This window comes from Rhamphochromis longiceps, linkage group LG20, assembly GCF_057381845.1.
Source record: "Rhamphochromis longiceps isolate RC_006_pf linkage group LG20, R_longiceps_female_GT1.1, whole genome shotgun sequence".
Classification (NCBI taxonomy): Eukaryota; Metazoa; Chordata; class Actinopteri; order Cichliformes; family Cichlidae; genus Rhamphochromis; species Rhamphochromis longiceps.
Window position 1 is genome coordinate 6988957 of NC_140576.1, and position 24259 is coordinate 7013215.

General features: G+C 38.5%; 1 protein-coding gene across 5 annotated transcripts; it reads left to right on the forward strand.

Moving 5' to 3' along the window:
* Positions 1-458: 458 nt before the first annotated feature.
* On the forward strand, positions 459-23987 carry tp73 (tumor protein p73). Of its 5 annotated transcripts, none has more exons than XM_085394773.1 (14): positions 459-699; positions 3434-3529; positions 4531-4681; positions 10420-10668; positions 17497-17683; positions 17973-18088; positions 18642-18751; positions 18867-19009; positions 19626-19714; positions 19907-20034; positions 20468-20634; positions 20736-20868; positions 22277-22370; positions 22733-23987. In XM_085394773.1, the coding sequence occupies exons 2-14, from the start codon at positions 3471-3473 to the stop codon at positions 23129-23131; spliced, it is 2025 nt and encodes a 674-aa protein (XP_085250899.1). In that variant the 5' UTR covers positions 459-699; positions 3434-3470; the 3' UTR covers positions 23132-23987. The 5 variants fall into 5 exon arrangements, with proteins under 5 accessions (XP_085250899.1, XP_085250900.1, XP_085250903.1 ...); XM_085394774.1 differs by having other exon boundaries at positions 20468-20622; XM_085394777.1 differs by lacking the exons at positions 459-699; positions 3434-3529; positions 4531-4681 and adding an exon at positions 6740-6897.
* The last annotated feature ends 272 nt before the right edge of the window (positions 23988-24259 follow it).

Here is a 24259-nt window from a genome sequence, read left to right on the forward strand (position 1 = left end):
CTGGGAAATGTAGTTCATAAGTGTGTTTTGCCTTGTTTCCTACTGCTCGTGAGTGTGTGTTTCTGTACCAAATCAATACAAACCTATAAGCATCATATTATCATCACAGGGTCATGGGCTTTTAATCGTGTAGTGTAATTTAGAATATGATACATTGTTTTTCATTTCGCTCATTGCCTTAAGTTCTTCCCCATCATGTTTCTTTCGTTCTTAATTGTATCCTACAGTTGTATATATATATACTTGAATGTATAAGCAAGGGCAGCCTAACACATTTATATATATACTTGAATGTATAAGTAAAAGGAAGCCTAACGCATTTTTATTATCCCCCAGCATCATCTCCTGGTTGAGCCAAAGCTTTCCCGCTTATATGCGGCTAAACCGCGCTACCGCCTCCCTGCTCTCCCAGTGCAAAAAACGCTTCACCTCCTCCTCGGTCACCCTCAGCAAAGATCACACTTCTCTGGAGAGCATGCAAATCAGTTTTCCTCTTGAATCCGGTTAATATTACTTCTCAGAAAAGTCAATCAACTTCAGTCATTGTTATCAACCTGAGTCAATCGATTTTTCCATTTTTTTCCCTTGTTGCTATTTTTTATGGAGGGTCACTCTCTCGGCACGTTCGATAATAAACAGACAGCTCCTGGACGCAACATATTTCCTGGGTGTTTGGATTGGAATAAGAATAACCTTCAGGTAGGCTCACGTCTATTAATGTTTAATGAGCTATATGTTACAAATGGTGGTCTGGATTTTACTTATGAGCATTTTTTCCTCCCAAAATGTGACAATTAGGCTGAGTTTTAAACGAAGCTTATTCACAAGACGTATTGAGAAATGTCAAAGGATGGGTAAGAGTGAAATGTAAAAAATAAAGTAAAATTTACTGTCTACATTAAAATCCTTTTAGTAATTTTGTTGATCAAGGTCGCGGTTTGGATAGCCTAATGGTCTTTTTCACATGGCTGATTCTTAGGGCAGTAGCCAATACAAATAATAGGCCCGCTAACAATAATGATGATAATAATAATGATTTAAATTTAATACTAGGCCTTTTGAAAAAGCATCAGCGTACAGCAAACAGAGCCTATGCAGACTATAAGGCCTGTGTTGCAATTTATTATTTGATTTGAATAACCCACTTATACTTTTTGTCTTTGAATTTCTTTATTAATTTTATTAGGATACATTTCAAGGTAAAACTTTCAATATGCACAAGGAGTGACATCCAAATACTTCAACCACGACAACGCTATGAATCCTTAATATTTCACGTGGCCCTAAGGAAGGCCATCGAATCTAAGACCATATTTTTAAAAATTGATTTATTCTCAATTAAGACTTTTCTCCGAATAAAATGGCCCTTGGGACGGCACCGTGTGTGTATGTGTGTTGTCATGGGTGCTGTAACCCTGGAGTGGAGATACAAAATAGACACAGGTGAATATCACAGAGGCGCAATGTCATATTCAAAAGGAGGGCGAGAGTCAGGCGACTAGCAATGTTTTATTGAAATAAAACGGTAATGTTTCTTATCATGGGAAAGTAGACAATTACGATAAAAATGTATATAAAATCATGTTCAAATCAAGTAACAAGTACATACCAAATCGTGCCAACGGTACTTTCATTCAATAGGCCTATTTCATTTTGAACCTTTGGGGGTTTTTTTGTTGGTTTTTTTTGTTGTTTTTTTTTTTTTGGGGGGGGGGGGGGGGGGGGGGGGTTGCTTTTTTCAGGTTTGAATGATCGACTTTTAGTATCTATCTATCTATCTATCTATCTATCTATCTATCTATCTATCTATCTATCTTGATCAGTTAAAAAACGGGCTAAGTGTAAGTTTTTCCCCCTGTGGTGCGGGCTAAGTGAAAAGGAGGTAGGCTATGTGTCCAGGTGGAATGCCAATTAAGCTTCTCAAAGTGGGGAGCGGAGCTGCTGTCTTTTCTGCTGCTCGTATCGCACTGGTTCTTTGTCAGATCCCCTGTGCGAACATACTGGTTGATTTGGGATTTTCAAGGCGGCACTGAAGGACGAGCTGGTGGGAGCTGGTTTCTGCGGCGGCATACTCCGCGGGAACAGCGGGAACCTGAAGCCACACAGCTGAGCTGCAGCTCCACAGTTCCAAATTACAAGTGTCCACTTACGTGTGCGGGGGTCTCTTAAAGATGCGCAGTGCGCCTCACTATTGTTTTAATGCCAAATGCAATGGTTTTTGTGCCACGCATAATCCGCAAGCTTAATGGCCACAAAAACAATTACAACAAAAAGTAAGGAAACTAAGGAAAGCAGCCTTTGTTCAGGACACATGACATCACTTTAGATGTTTACTGGGTTGGATATCGTCAATCGATTCCGTACAGACCAAAGTGAAAAGACCTCTGTTACCTGGAGATAAGACTATAGGGTGCAGTAGACTTACAGATTAAACTTAAACTCCTAAATTCATAGAATTTGAAATCTGTATCTCCAGCCACACTGGCTAAAACACCGAAGATTTGCGTTTATTTATGTACTGCAATTTACTTCTCTCAGCCTTGCACCTTTGCCACAGTTTTTGCCACAATCCTGCAGAGGGGTTACTAAGGAGATGTGACGCCGCCATGGCGGGCAGCAGTGGGTAGGCCCACAAAAAAATGTTTGTAGGACCAAATATGCCCGACAGGATTTTCAGTTGGATGTGTTCGTCAGCAAATCGAGCTGGAGACTCAATGGAAAATCAAGACATCCCCTTATCGCCTTTCCCGGTAGGCCTGTAGTCGGTTATGCTTCTATTCTAGGTTTTTGCAAACGAGGCTAACTTTGACAGCTCGATACTTATTTAACACTGCAAACATGCCCGGATGTGACGAGTACCTTCCTAAATTTCCACAATCATGCCATCATTTTAACTTAACAAGCGGCGATACTATGTTTTCTGAATAAAGTTGCGTTAATCTTGCGAACCGTGAAGACCGCTTCGCTCAGGAAACCAGATGCGCATCTACTCAGAGCTATCCTGACTTGCGTTTTTACTTAGGCGACTCCAGTCTGAATACATTTTCGAGTTGTAGTGCAGGCATTATTTCCAGACAGAGACGGAGGATGTGATGTTCAGCCTTTGAGGGACAGAAGCCTCCCCTCGGAGTGAGACGGTGATGAGTCAGGCAGGCCCGGGCAAGCCCAGGCCCCACGACACCTTGTGCCACCTCAGTGGGACTACATTAGTGCGATCACACCTGGATGAATGTGCGTTTGTGTTTTGAACTTTTGTCTAATATATTTTTTAACATGGGAAAAAAAAACGACCATATATTTGGACTTGCACGTTTTAGTTTTTTAAGTTAAAAGTCAGTTTTTCGGTAATTGTTTCAGTAACTGCCGCCCTACATTTTTAATTAAGAAAATAGATCTTTGTGTAACTGTCCGTGCCTGTGTGTGTTCTTTGTAGAGTGGTCTGCCCCTCGCCAGACTACCCATCCTCTAAGATGTCCCAGTCCACTGTTACTGAAGAAGGAGGCACCTTTGAACACCTGTGGAGCTCCCTGTGAGTGTCAACATCACTGAAAACTGATATACTTCCCATCATGTTTTCCAAATTATATATTAATCTGATTAAAAATGTAAGTGTATCAAGTTAATTATATGATATATCTCTCCATTATCTAAAATATTATTTTCTTACAAATTACAATTCCTAATATGTGAATAATTTTAATGCCACAATTTTATACATAATATGAAGGAAAGTGAAGTCTTTTTTCTGTATAACACAGTGAAATTATTTAATATGTTTACTAGAGCTAAAGATAAATACTTGCCTTATCTAACAGCTGATTTATTTATTTTTCCTCTGTGTGGGCATTATTCAGCAAACGCTAAAAAGTACTGCTGTGTTTTAATACTTATTGGTTAAAAAATGACAATATTTCTTACTGCATAATGCACACAAAAAGAACAAAACTGTCACTATGAGATTTCAGATTTGATTTCTCATGTTATGATATTTTATTATTTTGGATGACAGATTATTTATGCAAGTAGGATGATATCTTTAAATTCACAAATTTGCTAAGAAAAAAGTATATTACCATAAAATTATTTCTTTTTATCAGATATTTCATTTTTATTGCGCTGAAAGAATAAAGATAAGCAAATAGTCCAAAATCTTTAAACTAAGCAGCAAGAGAAAAAGGGGGAAAACCCACATTTGCCTGCTGTCTTCCTTCTTAAGACACACAGCAGGAAATCTACAGCTGGAAGGCTCAAAAAGAAAAGAATCGGGTTGTATAATAATTGATCGCAAGGAATATAAAGGATCATATTTGGTTACAATTTAAGGAAGAAAGGATAAAAAATGATAGTACTTGGTAGAGATAAAGGGTATACTTGTATTCTATGACTTACATGGATAAAAAGTCTTTTTTTTCAAACTCTTCTTTTTATATAATTCTCTCTATTAAATGATACAAAAACACACTTGTGCTATAATTACTTATTGAAATCCCACATCTCAATAATCATCTTATATGCATTGTGTGTTCACAGAGAGCCAGACAGTACCTATTTTGAGCTCCCCCCAGGCAGCCAGCCAGGTGAACAACCAGTGCCGTCTATCAGCAACCCGGGGAACCACCACAGCACTGCAGAGGTCTCCATGGATGTCTATCATATGAGAGACATGAACGAGAATGTTATGGTAGGAAAATGAGTTCATCTCACACATTGTGGTCAGACTTTGCTTTTATATAGAATCTGTTAAGTTTTTCTTGTCATTATAGGATGTGGTAGTTTATCTTGTGAGAACACACGCACACATCTAGGAATGTTTTTTTTTTGTCTACTTGTATTTTCCCTCCAGTGCTGAGGAGATTCCCTTCTGTGTTGTTTCCCTCTCCTCTGCAGCTTTTCCCCTCTCTATTTCCCTTCTGGGTGGCCTTTAGGGACTGTGAGGTGTGTGTGTGTGTGTGTGTGTGTGTGTGTGTGTGTGTGTGTGTGTGTGTGTGTGCGTGGAGAATGGTCATTAAATATCAAGCAACAGCCCCTTGCTGCTCCACTGCAGAACCATCTGTAGGCTGGGGTGTGTCTGTGTGTACATTACAAGCATGCACACACTGTGCAGGTGTATTCACCTGCTGGGCTTACCATCCACAGAAAAAAATGCATTTTTTTTACATTCCAATTTACAAAAAAACCCAATTGGGAAACCTAAAAAAGTGACCAAAACATAGTATAATGTATTGCAAATTCTTTAAAACTTATATATATCACAAGATGAAAGACAGACATTTTCGTTGTTTCCTGAAGAATGCAGTTATTTTTAACAAGACTCTGTAAAGTCCTGTGAATCTTTTTCTGTGACTATCAGTCTCTCACATCACTGTAGAGGAATTGTGGCCCTCTTTTCTTTACAGCCTTGCTTCAGCTCATTAAGGTTTGGAGGCATTTGTTTATGCACCAAAGCATTTACTTGGGTTGAGGTCTGGACTTGGACTGGACCATTACAACAGCCTGATTCTTTTCTTTTTTAGCCTTTCAGTTGTAGATTTCCTGCTGTGCTTGGGATCATTGTTAGATGACCAAATTTCAGCTAAGGCCTTAGCTATCAGACAGATGGCCTCACATTTGACTCTAGAATACTTTGGTATGGTTGATTCAATGACTGCAAAATAATCAGGTTCTGTTCTTGACAGCTGCTATGTTCTTCTTAGATGGGAGAGGCTTTCTCTGGGCAACCATTCCACACCTGCCATACCTGTTCGGTCCTTTTCTAATTCTACTGTTACCTAAGGTCTGCAGAATTTGAGATGTAGCTCTTTTTGGGGAATTTCTTTTAGTCTTTTATATTCTAATTTTGAGATGAATTTATACAAATGTCCACTCTTAGGAAGATTGTGGAATTGTGCTAAATGGTTTAGCGCAGAACACAGGCAAAATGTAAGCTTTTATAGAGGTGTCACACTTGCTGGTGATCCATTCATTCTTATTTAAGGATTTCAAAGAGTCCTGTGAAATCTTGCTCATTTTCAGTTTGATGTCTGCAGAATTAAAAGGTCAGGACAAGGTCACATTTCTCACTGTGCGACATACATTTTTATTCCAACAATAATTTACTTCTGGGAGACTCTAACAGCGTCAATATTATGGATTACCTTAATTATTCATAAGATGATGAAGATTGCAGGGCTTTTCCATTATTTAATTGCTCCCTTTTTTGACAATGTTTTGCTATCATCAAATTCAAAATGAGCTTAAAAATGTACAAATAGATTCAAAATACAGATAAATTAAAAAATCTGTTTCACTTATGGTGTCTTTTGAGTAAAATATTATAAATGAGCTTTAAATTATTTGAATACATTTCACATTGAATTCTGTTTACACGGTCTTCCAGCTGAGTCAACAGCAGTTTTATCAGTTAATTTATTCTCAGTTTTCTTACAGTTTCTTTTACAGGTTTTACAAAATTTATTATAATATACACTTTCATTTTGCCTAATTGTTCACTCCAACCACTTGATCTTTCAATATGAAATCAAAAGGAACTCCCAGCTACACTCAGTGTCCCCCCCCCCCCCCCTTCTTCTGATCTGGAGTATTGGTCAGATATAATCTTTATTTGGGCAAGTCTGGGCCTGCCAAGCTGGTTAATGAATAGTCATGAGAGAAAGAAAAGAGGTGGAGCAAGGATTTGTTGTTAGATGCAGAACAAGGAGAAGGCCCAGTAAAGTAAGGGAAACAAGTGGAGAACAGAGGCAGGACATCTTTTTTCCCTCCATCATGCCCTGCTTTAAAGCAGGTTCACCTAGAAATGGAGAACTCAGCTATTACAGTCACCCTTGAACAGAGTCTTATGAGAGACATCGTAGAAACACACTTTATTTTTTTAGAAGCTGTAAGATGCTGTTGGATGTGGTAAGTGAACGAGTGTAATTTGCTGATGTTGGGTCATATTCCTTCCTTTTTGCTTTTGGAAACTGCACACTTAGAGGAGAATATCTCATATTACTTTGTTTGAAACTTGGTGTTCGTTGTAGAGCAACTGTTTTTCAAGTCAATGGCAGTGCTCATTACTCATCATGCTGCGAAGACGCATGGATGTGTAAGATGTGCTTGAATTGGAGCTGCTCTTGAATTAAAACAATTTGATTAGTTTGGTGGAAAGATGGCGATAGTTTTATCACTACTTTGTCAAACTGGATTATTATGGAAATTCTATGATAAAGCACAAGCAGAACTCTCAAACACATCCTTATCATACCACTATATTCCAATATTAATCACTGGGTTTTAGAAATTGACCAAAACATTAACGTGATTTACTTTTTGCTTGAAAATTCTCTACAGAGAATTACAGCGTCTACAGATCACTGTGAAAATGAAATTTATATCCTATTCCTGCTCTTTGGAGATATTCCCAATAGAGGGCAACCTTCTTACACCGCACACTACTCTTTACCTCCACTTCTCCTCACCTCTGTTTAACATGGCTGGTGTCGTTTAGACATGCTTCACTTTTGATATAATACCAGACCGTTCATTTATGCAGCACAGTTATTCTTTTTGGTCATGCTGTTTCCTTAAATCAATTGGAAAATATAAATAGTTGGGATATTGTGTTGTTAAGTGCTGAAGGCTGTTTCATTGAGTAAGTGGCTCTGAAAACAGGTCATTAGGATTTAAACTGTCTCTTTATCCTCAGCCTATTATGTTTCACTCATCTTGACAGGTGAAGGTTGCTGCTGCTGCCTGAAGTAAATGTTTTAAGCCTTTAAAACTTTTCTTTGAGTGGCAGCTACCAGGATGACTGCCCATAGGGGACATCAGACGCTGCTGGGCTGGGAAGTGTAAACACTTAGACACATCGTATCGCGCAAACACATTTACTCACATAGTTGCAGTGGAGGTTTTAGCTCTGTTTCAACTTGTTATGGATTGAGTTTAGGTATTAAGACCAAGCACAACGCACCTGTGAGTGTGAGTCTCTCTTGCTTTCTCAGTGTGTGTGTGTGTGTGTCTATGTGGGGGCGTAGGCGTGGGTGTGTGTGGCGTTTTCTGTTGTTGACACATACACCTGGGCTTCTCTTGTGCCTCTAAAGCCCCTTTGATAATACCTATTAGATGGAAAATTTCAAAGGTGGTAAGCGCTAAGACACTAGAGGGATGTCAGAGTGATTTGTGTGCACTTTTCATGAGAAGACAAAAAAAGCATTCATGCTGATATTTGTCATGTTTTAAAAAAAAAAAAGGATATGCACGTTCATCTAAGTTGATGCTATGAATGTGCTTCTTTCTGTTGTAAGATTATACATTTAAGACATTTGATATGAATGCTGGGAATTACATTGCATGTCTATTAAGCATTAATTAATTTTCCCTCTTTATCTGTTTATCCCAGTTGTATCCTGTGTGAGGTGCTATCTCACATAAACTCACGTTAGTGTCAATGTATGGCTCCAAAGTCCCACGCATGCGTGCATCCTCATTTAACCTGCATCGTTTGCATTAAGTCTTGGACATTGACCTGTGCTTTTGCTTTCAGCTGCTGAACCATGGCATAGAAACACACGAGGTTTACGTATCCTTGTGTAACTGTATTAAATTTTGTGTCCTTGTAAGTTTCAGCGCTCAAACTTAAAGTAATAAGTAGAAGAGCCCTGGGGAACGATCGTGTGGTGAAGTGATCCAATATATTTTCAGTTTATGGGGAAAGTGAATAGAACAAAATACAATAATAAAAAAAGGAGAAGTGCAGTGGTGGGCCAGGTAAATGATCACTCAGCTTTCCCGTGTGACACATGATTCTTCAGATAAATGTCCCTGTGAATTCAGATTCATCTCAGATTCATCTTACTTCCAGTCACAGTTTATAGATTTTTCAACTAGTCCCAGTCTGACAATTTATAAGTGGTATAACTGCTTTTGTGCTAATTAAATATTACTACCCTAATCCACCTTCCCACACAACCTTAGATGAAACAGTTTGTTTAACGATATTCACTGTAATTACATGCTCATGGATGGATTTTGACTTAAGCAAGTTTCATCCTTCTTTATTAAGGCTAGCAAAGTTTTGAAAAGTCTGTGCTAATTTAATGTTGTATTGATTGTGGGGGTATGACTGAGTGGCGGGGGTATCTGACCCTTGAACGCTTGTCCTTTCATATGCTGTTCTTCTTGCCTCTCTCTCTGTCTCTGTCTCTCTCTTTCTCTCTCTCTCTCTGTCAAACCAGACAGTGTTTACTTAGTGCAGGCCTTCACAAGGTGTTTTGGAGCATGTGTGTACATGCACCCCGGCATTGCCGTCTATGTCCGGGCATGCCATAATTAGAATGTCGTACAATTTTTTGGGTTCCCATCCCTCTTTCCCTTTCTGCTTCTCTCCTCTCATCTCAGTCTATCGTTTCTCTCTCTCCTCACCAGTCCTCACCTTTCTTCCCTGTCCTGGCAGTACATGCGCCTATGTGTGAGTGAGTGAGCGTGGTATGTCCACTGATGCACACCTTGCTTGAACTCTGTGGTTAGGCTCTGGTCCAGCACTCTCTTTGGTTTGCTGTGTTTGGACGTTTGACTGACTGAAGATTTGACAAATGAGACCAAAGCAGTAGAGGATGTACTACGTGAAGAAGAAGGTAAAGGCTTTTGTTTTTGTTTGGTTTTGGAGGGTTTTTTTGGGTATGTGTGTGGAATAGAAACGGTTCAACTGGAAGCTGCCATCAGCTTCAGTTGTTTGACACGTGCACAATGCGGGCAACAGGGATGAATCCAGGAATGTGTTTTCACACTAAAGATTATTTTTGGTTTTCAGAATATTCTTTGCTGCCGACTTTTCTTGTTCTGTCTCAGTCAACTGACTATCTATTGGTTTCATGTTATTCACAGATTGTTTTAGTTTGAAGAGCAGGAGGTAGACTGTGGTGGACTGCAGCTTGTGTTTTCTAACTTTTTTTGAAATCACATGTTTTTAATACTTTTTCCTTCTACTGTAGCTTTTGAGTTTAAAAACAAAATGCAGGCCTCACACGAGACACTAGCAGAGTTCAGTACATCAAATCTTTTTTTTCATCCATCATACCGAAGAGAGAAAAGAGAATGGCAGGCAATTAGGCAGATCACTCCTGTGTTTTACAACTCTACACCTCTTATAGCCCCGAGGAAGGTACAGTGTGGACCTCACTGCAAGTGCCATTCACAGATTTACCTCTACACACCTGTTGATGTCGTTTTTATGTATAAATCATAAAATAGTTACGCATGCCCCCACACACACTGTGCATCACGCGCACTACCCACATCTCCCTTCCAAGTGTAACCCGACCTTCCTTTGAGCCTCTAAGCCCCTGTCTCTGTGACACCTCTACCTGTGTCCTCCCTCTGCCTTTTCCCCTCCCTACCTCTTCACCTCCCTCATTGCCTTTTCTCTTCATTTCTTCACAGTCCCAGTACAACTTGCTGAGCAGCAGCATGGAGAGTCTGGGGAGCCGTGCGACATCCACCAGCCCCTACAGCTCCGAAAACGCCTCTTCGTCGGCCGTGCCCACCCCCTCACCTTACTCCCAGCCCAACTCCACCTTTGAGGGCTTGTCGCCTGCCCCTGCCATCCCTTCTAACACCGATTACCCTGGGCCACATGCCTTCCAGGTGTCCTTCCAGCAGTCCAGCACAGCCAAGTCAGCCACATGGACCGTGAGTATATACACACACACACAAACACACTGTTGTGGCTATGATGTGTGCTGGTGTATGTCTGTGCATGCAGGCTTCTCTTACTCTTTCTAGCTCTCTGTCTTACTAAGTAACTCCCTTGAACACACATAAACATGCACACAAAGACACTCGTTCACATGGACACTCACTCAAGTCAGTACATGTGCAGGCGTGCTATGTGTAAGCGAAAGTAGCGCACGACTCAGTGATTCATCTTGTCCTGTACTCACCTTTTATGAGTCTGTTCTGTGTTAGTCTTTTGGAAGACTTTGTTTGGTTTCTTTAAGTAGTTCGAGTGAGAAATAAAAATATCATATCATATGAGTTTATGTAATTTAGAGGTTATTTTGATTAATATATTTTGGTGTACTGTCTTTGAGTATATTAGAAATTGCTGCCTCATGTGTTGTTTCACTTTATCAGTGCAATAATCCATTTTAATGATAATGTAATTACACAAATAGTATTTTAAGGTTGCTTGATTATGGCAAAAATCATCGTCATGTTTTGGTTTTTTTTGGTCAATATCAATAGGTCTTTATTTATAGCCAATGCCTGAACACATTGTAGCACAACTTCAAAAATGTAGACATTGTGTTATTTTCTTAGCTGACTGTAACTGCGTGTAGACTGATTTCTACTTGATTGAACTGGGATAAAAATTCACATTGGATGTGATGTTTGCCTCTTCTACTCCTCTAGAATGAGCTACATTAACAACTTTCAGCTGGAATTCAAACTTTTGAGGTAGTATTTTAAAAAATAATTTAAAAAAAATCAGAGGAATATGAGTATTGGAAATTTACACACCAATTATCAATTCTAATGAACGCAATGCACACAACTACTTTGTGATGTGATTGCGGTGAGGGGTAGGTGAAATAGAGGCTGTGTGTGTTGTTATGACCTGATGAGAAGTCTGTTCTCCTCAAAAAGTGTCACCTCCAACTGTCTCACAGTTGACCTCCCAGAAACAAGTGAAAGATAAAGCACACTTCCTTCTGTGTGTGTGTGTGTGTGTGTGTGTGTGTGTGTGTGTGTGTGTGTGTGTGTGTGTGTGTGTGTGTGTGTTTGTCTCTGTGTGCATTGAGGCCTGTGAATGTGTCTGTGTGATAGATTGAGATCCTCTGCGTATGTGTTTGCTAAAGTTAATCATGCATGGTGAGCTTCTTCATTCAGCCCTCAGTGATGTAAGAAGATCCTCCTCTGGACATTGGAACTGTGGTCTTTGACCTGTTGCTTTTCTTTCTCTGTCTCTTTCTTCCTCCGGTCTTAGCACACACTCATGGCTGTCACCTCTGGCGCCTAAAGTTCCCCCTCTTCTCTCCTCTGCTCTTCTCTCCTGCCCTTGAGTATACCTGTCATCTCCTTTGTCTAACTTCTATTCTCATCCATTTCATTAAATCTTCTGCCAAAACACATCCACAGAAACCAGAGAAAGCATGCACAAAAATATTAGTTTGACCTGATGACTTACTGCCATGAAATGATCCGAAAACTTGTTGTGACCTGTTTGGTTTAATGTGATACTTACTATTTACCCTGCCTTTTTCTACCTACGGTGCCATTTTAAAGTTCAGAATGCATCTTTTGACTTCATTCAGAAAGTACATAACATCCGAAAAAGAACTCTAACAATACCGTTTAGCTTTTAATTAAAAAATCAATAAAAGCCTGCCAACAGACCTCTTGTTTTTACAGCAAAACTCTTAATAGTTTTTGAAAACTGTATTTTGCTACAATTTTAACAGAACAGAAGAGAAATATATTTTTTAAACTGCCTAACAATTTAAGTTATAGCGTCTTGCGTGCGTGTGTGTGTGTGTGTGTGTGTGTGTGTGTGTGTGTGTGTGTGTGTGTGTGTGTGTGTGTGTGTGTGTGTCTCTGCGCTATAAGAGGAGAAACAAAGGAGTGTTTGACTGGCACACGACTTAAGATACAAATGATGAGGCAGCAGAAAAGGATTGTGAGGAAACCTGTGATTATTCAGATGCCTCTGCTGCCATTAAACAGGAGGGATTAGAACAAAAAGAGAGACTAGGTGATTGCTCATAGCTTTGGTGGAGTTTACTGTAATGCTTTGTTTTATCTTGAATGCCTGATTATAAGACCGGCAAATTATAAGTGTTATTATATAGCTATGGAAAAAAGAAAATGTTTAATCTGTGAAATGACGGAGTATGATAATATATGATTTTCTACTGTATAAAGCATTGATTTCTTTAAAGGAAGTGTTACAGATAGTTAAAAAAGAAGTTCACCACATGTAATACCTATAGAATATGCAGCCGTTTGAGGTAAAACATCCTGGAATATAGACATAAACTCTTTCCCAATAAAATGACAACATATTTACATTTTACTGAAAGTGAAGTAAATAATTTTACTGAAAGTGAAGTAAATAAAACAATAATCAGAAAGAAAAGGCATTCCAGTCAAGCCTCTCAGGATGACTACATTTCTACTAATGGTAGGGGATTACCCAAAAGATTGCATGAGGATTTATGTGTGTCTGAAATGTGGATGCAAATATGGGTGTGCGTATTTATGCGAAATTCAGTAAAAGACCCAAGTTTGAACTTGTTTGAAAAAAAGGGATGACTATAAGACTGAGTCACCTTGTCTGAATGTAGAAAACAGGAGTTTCATGTGTATTCCTTGTGGCCTCAGGCAATGTGGAATACCAAATGGCGTAGGGGCATATTCAATACGAGCAGCTTCCTAGCTGCCCTTCTTCATGCCCCTCTGCCTTTTCCTCTCAAGGGAAGATATCTACTTATTCCATTGAGCATTTTTCATTAAATCCCTTCGTCTCACATTCCACGTTATCAGTTTAATCAGAATTGCTGCCATTATTTTTCATAGTAGGGATTATCTGATTACTGGGGGTTTCTCCTTAATACTGTAAGGTCTTTGCCTCGAAGTGACTATTGTTGTGACTTGGCACAGAATAAATAAACTTGACTTGACATCATTAGTGACTGACAAAGCATTCGGTTGTGGTATATAGAACTTGTCATTAGATTAGTCCAACTCTGGTACCTTTCAAAGGAAAAGAGACGAGAAGTCAGGTGAACACAGAGGAGGAGACACAATCCTGGTTTTCTCATCTATCAAAGTATTTCCACATAGAGTTAGTCCATCCAAACCCATGTTAAGCTGCTCTGGCAATCAACCCCCCCACCCCCACCCACGTCTAGTCAAGACAGCATCCATTAGTGATAATAGCTCTGAAACTCTGCCACTCTCCTGCCCCTTGAAGATGATTCTTCTGCTTGGATGCAGGCAAGCATCACCATGGCTAGAAATAAGATCTAACACCTTAGTATTGTCATATAATAAGACCCCTTTCCATACAATCAGACTTTAGTTTGTGTGTAAGTGTATATGCACATGCATGAGTGTTTGTGTGTCTGTCTGTGTGTGTACAGTATGTGGCAGTAGTAGGAAGGGGTGTGATACACTCAGGATGCAGGCTCGAGCATGCACTACACAGAGGCTTGTCAGAAGCTGCTCTTCCCAGCTATTAGCCTCTCTCCGTTAGGACACACGTCCCAACATGTTCTGCACAATGCATCCCTCCCTTCCTTTCCTGATGCATCATCCAAAGCCACATCACCATTGGTTTTCCTGCCAAGCATCAAATGTGGGAAACCAGAGTTGATGAGAAAGAGAATTCACACATTTGGGACGCATGATATTTCACAGGGGAAATAAATGTGCTCCTAGTTGGAGGACTGATCGTTTTGTGCTGTAAAACAAGTGCTTTTGTAGTATACAGTGTTTAAAGAAATCAGCCTAATCAGCTAATATCTTAACTAATTTCACTATAGAACAGGGGCTCTTGTTGATGTTCTGGACTTTGAATTGATAACAGCTAAGCGCCACAGAGAAAGCTAATATTTTAAGCATTAGGTCATGCTGTGTGTCCCATAATACTCTGTGAAACACAGTGTTTATGTTAATACTCTAAAGGAGTTAACCGTAAGACTCCATATAGCTACTTGAAAATCACTAAAGTCGAATGGCTTTATCTTATTTATGTTTTATTTATTTAAATGTTTTTTTAATAGGCTCTTATGGTTCCCTCATAGCCTAAGCTTTACTTTTTGGATTAGACAAAAAAGATTACTATATTGTAAGATTATAATTCATTATGGTTCATTAGATCTTTTAACATGGGTGACTTTTAGGTTTCCTATACTAATTTACTTCCAATACACGATGATTACAGTGTATGAAAAGTCAGCTTATATGGTACTGTATATCAGCTCACTGTGTCTGTGTGTGTATGAATGTACATAAATAAATCTGATATTTGTTACGAAAATTTACAGCGGGCAAGCTGCTGCCTGTGAGTATGGATGACAGTTTGGCAATTAACACCTCTTCTCAAGGAACCTGTCAGGGCCTGTCTCCATTGGTCCACCGTGTAGAAGCAAAGATGAATAGATGAATGGATGGATGGATGAATAGATGGATGGACAGATGGCAATAAAATTCCTGTCCCTACCATTATGGCATAATTTTCTAAACTTGATCAGACAAGAGTCTTTTGGTGTGGATTTATTTATGTTTCTGACCAAGACAAACATGTGAGCTTCTAATACAGATCTAATACACTTTTACTGCAGTAAATCACAAACTCTCAAAATGACACACTGACCAAAGGAAATACAACATGTACATTAAAACAATGTTTTGGCAGTGGCTAAAAGCACTGTTCGCAAAACTTGTCCATCTGAAAGTCAGAAAGAATATTATAAGAGTTAACAATTTATCACAAAAGCAGTCGATCAAAAAACAGTTTTCACTAAATTGGTGAAGCTTTTACTTAATTTTCAAGTTACCTAAAAGTTTCATTTAGGAAACTTTAAATGAAAAAAAATGAGACCACTATTTATCCGAACAACTTTAAACACAACACTACACTTCTTTTGATTTCCAGCAGGATACGTGCCAAATTTCTCCTTTTCTTGCAAGAAAAGCATAAACAGACAGACGTGTATAAAGAGATTGCTTCGTTCCGTTTTTAAATTAATAAATTGTATTCTTACAATTTATTCTTTTACCCCTCTGTCCATTCTTAATTTCCTTTTCTCAGTCACCAAAATTTTTTTTTATTCCAACTCAGTGACAAAGCAACTAATCCAAGTTTGGCATATTTGTTCTCCTTCTCTTCCTCTTCCTCTCTACTCTCTGTGCCTTTTTTGTGTTTTGAAACAAAGCCCAACTTGTCCATCACTCATCTTTTCCTGCATCAGATACTGCAGTTCTTTTAATAGCACTGCACTTCTGACACCAATACAGCTACATTTACACACAAAGAAATATGTCTGTGTGTGTAAAAATGAAATTTAAAAAAGTAATAAAGGGCAAAAAATAAACAAAAAAGAAGGGAAAAGGAATAGTGTGGTCGTGATAGCCGCTGTCTATCAGTTACAACTGAACCAACTCACAAACACATTCATGTGGCCTTTCCTTTTTATTGTTGGCCTCTGTAATGCAGAGATACGTGAATCCTGAGAGTCAGATAACCTGAGAATGAAATTCTTCACTTTTGTCTAATAAATTTCTTTCTTTACTATCACAAATAATTCTTGTTTGTTTGTTTTTAGAATTGCCAACACACTGTCCTATACTTATCATGTAACCTGCCGTGTTCCATGAGTCTCTCTCTATTATTTCTTCTCTCTGTGTTTCTATTTCTTTTTGCTTTCTATAATCTAGAAAATGCAAAGAGACAACTTCACGTGGACTCTTTGTTTTTTTCTTATGCAGCAACACAAATGTTGACCTGCGAGTGCTGTAGTTCTCCCATACGGTACGCATTTGCATTTTAAGCTCACTTTAGCAAGTCTACACAGGAAAGAACAGACTTTCTATTTTTTTTCCTGGAAGGTCGTAGTTTGATCACAACAGGAGAGATTTTTAAGATTTTGTGATTGTGTTGGGGCATGTTTAGGCCATTTCATTCCTTGTGATGTCTTTGGGTGCATGTGTAATGGCATTTCCACATGCACATTCATGCGAAAGCGCATGTATGTGCATGTGGAAATACTTGTAAACTGAGGAATTAGTGAAGACTGGTTGTGCACAGATCAGCATATTTTTATTTCACTTTAACTAGATGACTGCTACGCTTCCTGTAAGAAACTGTATTTTTCATACTATTGTCCAGAGAGAAGGTGTACAGTTACGCTTTTTCTCTATCACTTGCAGTATCTCACATTACTACCCACAAACTAAGTCTTCTGGGTAATTATCATGTATTCATGCTACACAACATTTACCTTTATAACACAAATGAAAATTTATTGCTGACTGGCTGATGTGTTTCTCTCTTCCATTCATACTCCTCTGCTCTTTATTTGACAACATTTGCTCTCATTCATGGTTTTATGTGGTAATTATAGTGTGCTGCTTTTACACCAAACTTTTTTATTATCATATTACGCAGCTCTTTATCTGTCCACCTTGTCTTCTGTCTCTTAGAGACTTATTTTTTTGTCTGCTGATAGGTGACTTAATTGTAGGTTATTTAATTTTGAGACAACAGTCCCACCTCCTGAAAGATTATTTTTGTAATTATGTCACTAGTAGTGTAATGTGTTCTCTTATTACGTTTATATATAACTATTCTTGAGAGCATGAGACGAAAGTCACTGGAGCAAGACTGCAACGCCTCATCGGCCATGACCTTTTGATTGATTTGTTTTTGCTTTTTTCACAAGCACATTAAATTCCCATTTATAAGTTCAGACCACTGATTTGAAACTTGACCGCGTGTGTTCTTTCTCTACCCAGTACTCTCCCTTGCTGAAGAAGCTCTACTGTCAGATTGCCAAAACCTGTCCAATCCAGATCAAGCTATCCTCCTCTCCTCCACATGGCAGCATCATCAGAGCCATGCCCATCTATAAGAAGGCGGAGCACGTGACTGAAGTGGTCAAACGATGCCCCAACCACGAACTAGGACGAGACTTCAATGATGGTACAATCTGCTAATCTCTTCTTTTGAACATAAGTAATTATGCTGACATATTTTATACTTTTTATATGTCTCATTAGTGTTTGGCTAATTCTTGCTTGCATGGGGGACTGCAGAATGAGCATGTAAAATGCAAGTAACAGGGAGCAGCAGAACGTTAAATGCAGTTCACTTAACAACCACAAGCATCATTAAGAACAACAGTTTTCTGGACATTATACTACACAATAAACTGTACCTGGTATCTGCCAAGTTTAAATAAACCAACTCTCTCTCATGTTTATCTCCTCAGGTCAAGCAGCTCCGGCCAGTCACCTGATCAGAGTGGAGGGAAATAACCTCTGCCAGTATGTGGATGATCCTGTTACTGGCAGGCAGAGTGTCATCGTCCCGTATGAGGCTCCACAGGTTGGTGGTAGTGTACTTGACCTGCAGCGGGTCATAACAGCAGAGATATACATATGCATTGTATCAAGTATTTAAAGATACACAGAAAAAGCCTCTGATAAAATTTAGTTGTTTGTAAAATGGGCATTTTGCAGATATTTCTTTTGTTTTTGGACATTAAGCCAAGAGAAAAGACGAGACATATGATGAACACGTCAAAGAAACAGTCAGCTACAGTTAAGAATTTTAATACGAGGCTCATCTATAAATAAAGATGCCAGACATGTCCACGCAAGCACAAGACTCATCATGTCTGTCATGAAAAAGTTAATATAAAGTACATTTGTCTCTCATCACATCAACGTGCGCTACAACACCTCCCTCTGGTGGTGAATTGGTGTTTTTGAAAAAAAATTACTTGAGCGATGAAAAGAAATGAGCTTTTTTAAATACCGAGACCTAAAATGGTGTACAGTTACAGTTACACTTCTCACCATTATATTATGGTGATATAAGTACTTATACACTAATGGAAGCAAAGTAAAATCTAAAACCTTGTTGCTCTGTGTTACAGGTAGGGACTGAGTTTACCACCATCCTATATAATTTTATGTGCAACAGCAGCTGTGTGGGCGGCATGAACAGGAGACCTATCCTCATTATCATCACTTTGGAAACCAGGGAGTAAGGCAACAATTCATATTTCATACACAAACAGAGATATTTGGTTTGACATTTCATCACTTTTTTAAAACATGCTGCAATTAGTACATTTTCTTCTTCTATATAATCTCTGCAGCGGTCAAGTGTTGGGCAGAAGGTCATTTGAAGGTCGGATATGTGCATGTCCGGGCAGAGACCGCAAAGCTGATGAGGACCACTTCAGGGAACAGCAGGCCCTGAATGAGAGTGTGGCCAAAAATGGAAGTGCTAACAAGCGCAGTGAGTTGAAATAAGACTTCATGGGGAAAAAGTTTGTTTTAAATTATAACAGTTAAAGATACAATCATTTTAGCTTTTAAAGTTTCATTCACTTGTGTTTTCCTAATTTAGTTTTCAAATATATAAACAGTCTAGCCCAGAGGAGCATGGTGAATGTCCAAGATCTAAATTTGGACAATAAGTAGTCTCCATAAAGATCAACACACTAACAGCTGAAATCCCAGATATTAAATCTTTTACACCCAATTGAATTGATACTGTACTTTGCCATATAATTTCATAACTATTCTTATTTGTAGAATCATATTCTAACTGGTGTACATTCTTATGTGTATTATTGTAGTTTCAGGTCTAAAGCGTGCTACAGTTTCATGTAATGGAAGACTGTAAAATTTTATATGTGTATTGTGGTTCTAAAAAACCCAACTAGGAACAAGGACTTGAAATTAGCAATATTCATACCCCTCTGTATAAATGAAATTAGCAATAATTATGTGCAGCACATCAGCTTCATGTGAAACGGCATCATTGTTGTTGTACATCATGCTTGGTTGTTTGCTGTCTAAAACAGTGGTATAAATCTGCTTAATTATGCTTCTGTTTCTCTTATCTGCAGATTTTAAACAGAGTCCAACAAACATTCCCAGTCCAAACATTAACATGAGGAAGAGGCGGCATGGAGAAGAGGAGGTTTACTATATTCCTGTAAGAGCTTTCACACATGTATAATAAGAAAATTTAGATTCATCTATTAGCTTTCTAACTGTCAGACTCACAGTTTGTGAGTTTTTTGCTAATTTATTAAATTGTTGGAACAAAAGCACTATTTTTATTGGATGGACTGATTCAGCAGTCATTGATGGCTTAGGATAACGGTTGTGTCATGTTTGTGTGTAGGTTCGTGGTCGTGAGAACTTTGAGTTGCTGATGAAGATTAAAGACAGCTTGGAGCTGGTGGAGCTCGTGCCACAGCAGCTGGTGGACTCCTACAGACAACAAGCACAGCAGCAGCTGCTGCAGAGACCGTGAGTCACTTCAATGCACACACACTCATTTGGCTCTACATATAAAAGTTGTGTTTTTTATTTTATTAGGAACGTGCATCGGATTTGCCCGTTTTGCTGTTGTTCCTGCATGACCATAATATTGTCATTCCAGGTTTAATGTTGCAACTGAGCAACACTCAATAAAAGTAATATATTACACACTACTTGTTACTTTTTCTTTAAAGTAATGCAGTGCATTACTTAATTACGTCATTCAGCCAAATTTAGGCTACTGATTGTGGTTTGGTTGTGACATTGTTATGATGATGTAGGAACAACATCAACACAGTGCAAAATTCCAAAACACATTGAGTCTTCTGTATTTCATCAAACTGTAAAGTGTCTGTCATGCTCAGTAACACTGAGACAAACTCTTTCTCTAATCTCTGCAACATTCGTCTTTTTCCGTTAGGAGCCACGTGGCATCACCCTCCTCCTATTCTCCACTGTCAAACATGAACAAGCTGCATTCCCACGGAGGCCTCAGCAAGCCACCCTCAGTCAACCAGCTCGCAGGACAGCAGCCCCAGCAACACCACACTGCCCCCTCTTCCATGGCTCATATGGGTGATTATCTATGTGTGTGATTTCGTTTCAAGACATTACTTCCAAAACTGTTACAGTACTTTATCCAGGTTTGCTGCTGTTAGTTTTATTGATCACCCGTCCCTTTCCTACAGGTCCAAACATGCTCAACAGCAACCACATGCAGGCAAATGGAGAAATGAACGGTGGCCACAACAGTCAGAATATAGTGTCTGCTTCTCACTGCAGCCCGCCCCCTCCGTATAACCCTGACCCCAGCCTTGTCAGGTACCTCACCCTCCAATGACACTCCTCCTTTACTCACCTGTAAAAAAAAGGCCGCTTGACAATCAGATGCACTTGTCTGGTTAAATGTAAACTAGTGGCATAAGAATACTTTACTTTACTTGGCCATGTTTACATAGTATTATGTCAAACAGTGTTTTGAAAACGTTCTATTTTGCCACAAAATGTGACAAGATTGAGCTGTTTTTTTGTTTTGTTTTGTTTTTTTTAAACATAATGTTGTGGCTGTTTTGTAAAGGCTTGCAATAACAATACAGATCTGTAAACACCCTTTGAGAGTGCCATAGTAAAAGCCCACTGGAGACTTGGTAACATGGAAAAAATGTGTATACATGGCACAGTTAAAGTGGAAAAGAACGATAAGTAGAAAGGTCAAGTCAGTAATATTTAAAATAAAAGTGAAAAGAACATTTTTTGTTTTGGGGGTTGTTGTTTTTTTCAGTTTTAGCCCCTTTAATATTAAAATGTTCCTGTTCCGTGCAGAAAAAAAAGAAAAACAGAACACAGCAAAAAAAAGAAAAAAAAAAAAGAGAAAAAAAGAAAAAGAAAAACACCAATGCTTTCAGCTGGCTGGATTTATTATTTCAGGTTTCTGCTAGATGCATATAAGTGTTTAAATCACATGTTTATCAGCTCTCATTAAATAATACAGCATAACCTCTCAAGACTTGTAAAACCTCTGCTATGGATTTGTTACCTGCACATGAAAAGCAGAAACTGTGTGTCTTACCTAGTTCTAAATTCCTTCACACTGACACTGTGTAAACAGCCATTCTTTGCAATGCAATGCAATGCAGCAGATTTTTTTCTTCAAAAGAAATGTTTAATTTCTATTTAATTTTAAACTATATTTTTTCTTTTTTCTTTTTAATTAATTTTACTTTTGTAAGCTATTTTGTCCATTTTGCAGTCATATGACTTGCTCTTGCAATTTTAGCATTTTTGATACAGCAGGATTTGTCGTTTTGTTTTTGCAGACTATTATGTTAATTAAACCGTTAAATTGTACAGCTAGCTTCTTTTTCCAGTTACTTTGTATGTTACCAAAACGTTAACATTCATGTATTTATAATAAAGCTTCTTCATCAAAGCAATAATGGCCTTATGAATCATTAATATTGTATAAATGTATGTTTATGGTTTTAATTTCACTACAGTTCTTCAGATGTATAGTTTCTGTATCCTTTAGTTTAGATCTGTGCCCTAAATCTCCCTCTTATTTTACTTAGAATAAGCTATAGGGACTTGTCCCCCTATAGATATTACTACAGTAAATCCAGAAAATACTTGTTTTTCTCTTTCAGCTTTTCTCAGGAGTAATGTTTTTGTTTAAGTCCCAGTTTTAGGTTGTATCTCTGGTCTAAGCAGGCCTTCTTTTCTCCCCATACAGCTTTCTCACCAGTCTGGGCTGTCAGAACTTCATTGAGTACTTCACTTCCCAAGGCCTCCAGTCTATCTACCATCTCCAAACTCTCTCCATGGAGGTAACCAGTTTGTTCCTGCACATACAATCTACAAGCAGTAGAAATAATAGACATAATAAGAAATGTTACATGTAATTATTAAAACAAATAAAAGAAAGAGAAGAAAAGGTAAAAATGGCAACAAAAAAAAAACTGCAATAAGAGACACAAAACAGAAAAGTAAAGCAACAAGGTACAAACAAATCCCAGATAATTACTGACCACTAGTGATGATGCAAAGAATTACCTTATTAAGCAGGCTTAATACTTCCTGACTTCCTTTTGCATTTTCAAGCAAACACGTAAAGACACACTCTTATTGCTTTGTGTTTGCTTTTTTGCTACACTCTTGAACTCCTCCAATGTCTGTGTGCCCTCACTAGGATTTGTGTGCGCTAAAGATACCAGAACAGTCCCGCCTCATCATCTGGCGAGGTCTGCAGGACATGAAACAAGGCGCTCCCCTGCAGCTGCCTGCTTCTTCTCATCATCATGACTATCATGGGCAGCAGCTACTTCGCTCTAGCAGCAACATGACTGCCTCCGCAATGGCGGCCATTGGGGCTGCAGGTGGGGAACTGCAACGCCAGCGGGTCATGGAAGCTGTGCACTTTCGCGTCCGCCACACCATCACTATCCCCAACAGGTCCAGCGTTGTTGGGACATCAGGCATGACGGCTGCTGATGAGTGGGCTGACTTTGGTTTTGACATGCCTGACTGCAAGGTGTCACGGAGCAAGCACTCCATCAAGGAGGAATTCATGGAAAGTGACATTCACTGAGACTGAATAAAATCTTGGATCTTCTTTCCCAGAAGTTATTGTCAGCATCAGCTTACTGCAGTGTAACTACGTGACTAGGGTTGTTAAATATGTGTTTAGCTGCTCTTGTCATATTTTGATGATCAATTTTGATTCTGAGATATTTTCAGTGTGCTCATGCACTTTCATGTGCAGCCAGAAGTTTGTGCTTGAACTGTTGTTCCATCTAATATTTGAAGATAACATAACAAAGTTTACGTCTTCAGTCTTCAAAGCAAAATGCATTGTAACAATATAATTGTCAAAGCAATGCTGAACACACATGATCTGGACTTTGCTTTTTGGAACGCTGATAAGTGCAAAAGCAATTTTTTTGGGGGTGCACTGTGCAATAAGTAATAACACATTTTTCTTTTACAGCATATGTGACATTGTTCACAGTAACATAAATGTCAAAAGAGGTAAATCACCACTGCATTTTATGTTTAGATGCCAAAAATAGGTTCTCATCTGACTTTTTTTTTCTTTAAGTTGTCCTTCACTTGTACAAATGTATATACTTTATCATGTAAATGTTTTGGAGTAGATGTTGTTGGAAATAATAGAGTCAACATGATGTATCTGCTGTTTGAACCAAATGACTAGAACTGGGTAAATCGAATCCATAACTATGGGAACACAATTGTGTATTTTCAGTGGGTATGATAACGTGATGACCGTAATGTGGTTCGGTGTGGTGGTATCGTTTATGTGCAAAAAAAAAAAAAAAGTGCTTTGGTGTTAGTAGTTGTACGCTGACACTTATTGTTAAAAATTAGGTATTGCCTAATACTTTTATTACGTTCTAGAAAATATGCCGCTCATTATTTTATAGTAACACACTGCAACACAGATAGGAGACAATCAAACAAACAAAAAAAGCATACTCAGTATTATATCTTAATACCAGGGATTTGATTAGATTTGTGAATGGATATTGTGCTATCCCTGTACATCAAGAAAACTAGATAATGAGCAGCATTTTTGTCCTTGTATTTGTATTTTGAAAACCTTGCAGGGCAAGGTACTCATAAATTCATTATAGCCTACTCTGTAGCTAATCTTCATGGCACTTGTTTGTAGGTATTTAATAACATTCCACTTTAATTT

What these genes read in the sequence shown, in the direction of transcription:
- tp73 (XM_085394773.1), top strand. Translation starts at nt 3,471, where the DNA reads ATGTCCCAGTCCACTGTTACTGAAGAAGGAGGCACCTTTGAACACCTG. An exon ending in ACATGAACGAGAATGTTATG is followed by an intron (nt 4,682 to 10,419) that starts GTAGGAAAATGA and finishes ATTTCTTCACAG; the next exon opens with TCCCAGTACAACTTGCTGAG. An exon ending in AGGACGAGACTTCAATGATG is followed by an intron (nt 17,684 to 17,972) that starts GTACAATCTGCT and finishes TTATCTCCTCAG; the next exon opens with GTCAAGCAGCTCCGGCCAGT.